General features: G+C 41.9%; 1 protein-coding gene across 1 annotated transcript; it reads right to left on the bottom strand.

Moving 5' to 3' along the window:
- Nucleotides 1-287: 287 nt before the first annotated feature.
- LOC149257972 (germin-like protein 8-2) lies at nucleotides 288-1,061 on the bottom strand. Its single transcript, XM_089393811.1, has 2 exons — nucleotides 932-1,061; nucleotides 288-829 (listed from the first exon to the last, which is right to left on the bottom strand). The coding sequence occupies exons 1-2, from the start codon at nucleotides 1,059-1,061 to the stop codon at nucleotides 288-290; spliced, it is 672 nt and encodes a 223-aa protein (XP_089249937.1).
- Between the last annotated feature and the right edge of the window lie 282 nt (nucleotides 1,062-1,343).

Genomic DNA, 1,343 nt, shown 5'->3' on the forward strand with positions numbered 1-1,343 from the left:
TCCTCAGTTTTTGTCTGAACAGTTGAATATTGATTAACATGAGAAATTTCATAATCCAAATTAACACTGATATGTATTTCCAAGTCTTTGTCAATCGTGTATCAAACGCAGCGTCAGATTTGAAATATTGAACTTTTATTTATATTATAATTAAACGCAGCGTCTGCTATTATAATTACCTCTCTCAGATAACAACATCGGGAGGTTGGTTTTATTTAACTATATAAATACCACCTCAATTGAAGGAAGGAAAGAGCGAATAGTATTATGACAGCATCGGATCAAGATCATGAGGATGTGAACCTGCTTTGGATAATTTGGACGAGCTTGTCATCGATCTGGAAAGCTCTGGCGAGCACAGAGGCAGAAACAGGAGGAGAGGCTCCGAACAAGGCCGGCGCAACCTGCTGAGTTCCTGGATTCTGGCTGTTCAGTCCAGAGAAGGCCACTGCGTTGACAGGGCCAATGTTCTGTTGGAAATGCACAAGACCTCGAGGGAACACAAACACGTCTCCCTTCTCCAGCGTTGTGGAGAACAGAGTGTTGTTAGTGGTGATAAAGCCAACCAAGAGAGTACCCTCGATCACCACCAAGATTTCGGTGGCCCGCGGATGTGTGTGAGGAGGGTTGAGGCCGAGAGGAGCAGCGAAATCAAGGCGGACCAACGAAATTCCCAAGGTGTTTAAGCCTGGTAGCTGCGTTACAAAAGCTGGCGTTACAACGAATCCCAACTGGTTACTGGTATCTCCTGGTTTATCTAGGCCCCTCAACCGGAAGTCGTCTGCTGTGACCGTCATCGCATTCTTACATGGAAACCCGTTCACAATAACTGCACAATTCAAAATATATATAAAATGTTATTCACCCATGATCAGCTAGCAGACATTCGCAAACGCACAAGACATACATAATTACAACATGGAAACATTACCATTGCTTTGCATATCAGCAACGCAAATGTCTTGTAAAGGATCTGGATCACTTGCACGCACAATAACAATACTATTCGCGTATGATAAGATCACTAGTACTGCAACTGCTAAAGCCGGAAAGGATTCCATGGCTGTAACTCACTATTTTTCTTTTCTCCTATTTGAAAATAAATAGAGATGGACTGAATTTGATTATGAATGGAGAGCGTTGCTCCCTTTTATAACTATGGTAAATGACCCGGTGTTGCAGGTCCACCCACCGAATCCCCTCTGCCGCATACGACTGTGTCAGAGTTCTGGTTAGTTAGAGTCTAGAGTCTATAGTTTATAGTTATGTTTTGTCTAGAGTCTATAGTCTATAGTTTATAGTCTAGAGTCTATAGTTTATAGTTTATAGTTATATATATATGT

The sequence above is a fragment of the Pinus tabuliformis genome, chromosome 6 (genome assembly GCF_031772625.1).
Source record: "Pinus tabuliformis cultivar Carrire ecotype Pingquan chromosome 6, CPIR1, whole genome shotgun sequence".
Lineage (NCBI taxonomy): Eukaryota > Viridiplantae > Streptophyta > Pinopsida > Pinales > Pinaceae > Pinus > Pinus tabuliformis.

Excerpts from the sequence above, each read along its gene's own strand:
- LOC149257972 (XM_089393811.1), bottom strand. The coding sequence starts at position 1,061 with ATGGAATCCTTTCCGGCTTTAGCAGTTGCAGTACTAGTGATCTTATCA. Across the intron at positions 830-931 it reads TGCTGATATGCAAAGCAATG|TTATTGTGAACGGGTTTCCA; the intron begins GTAATGTTTCCA and ends TGAATTGTGCAG.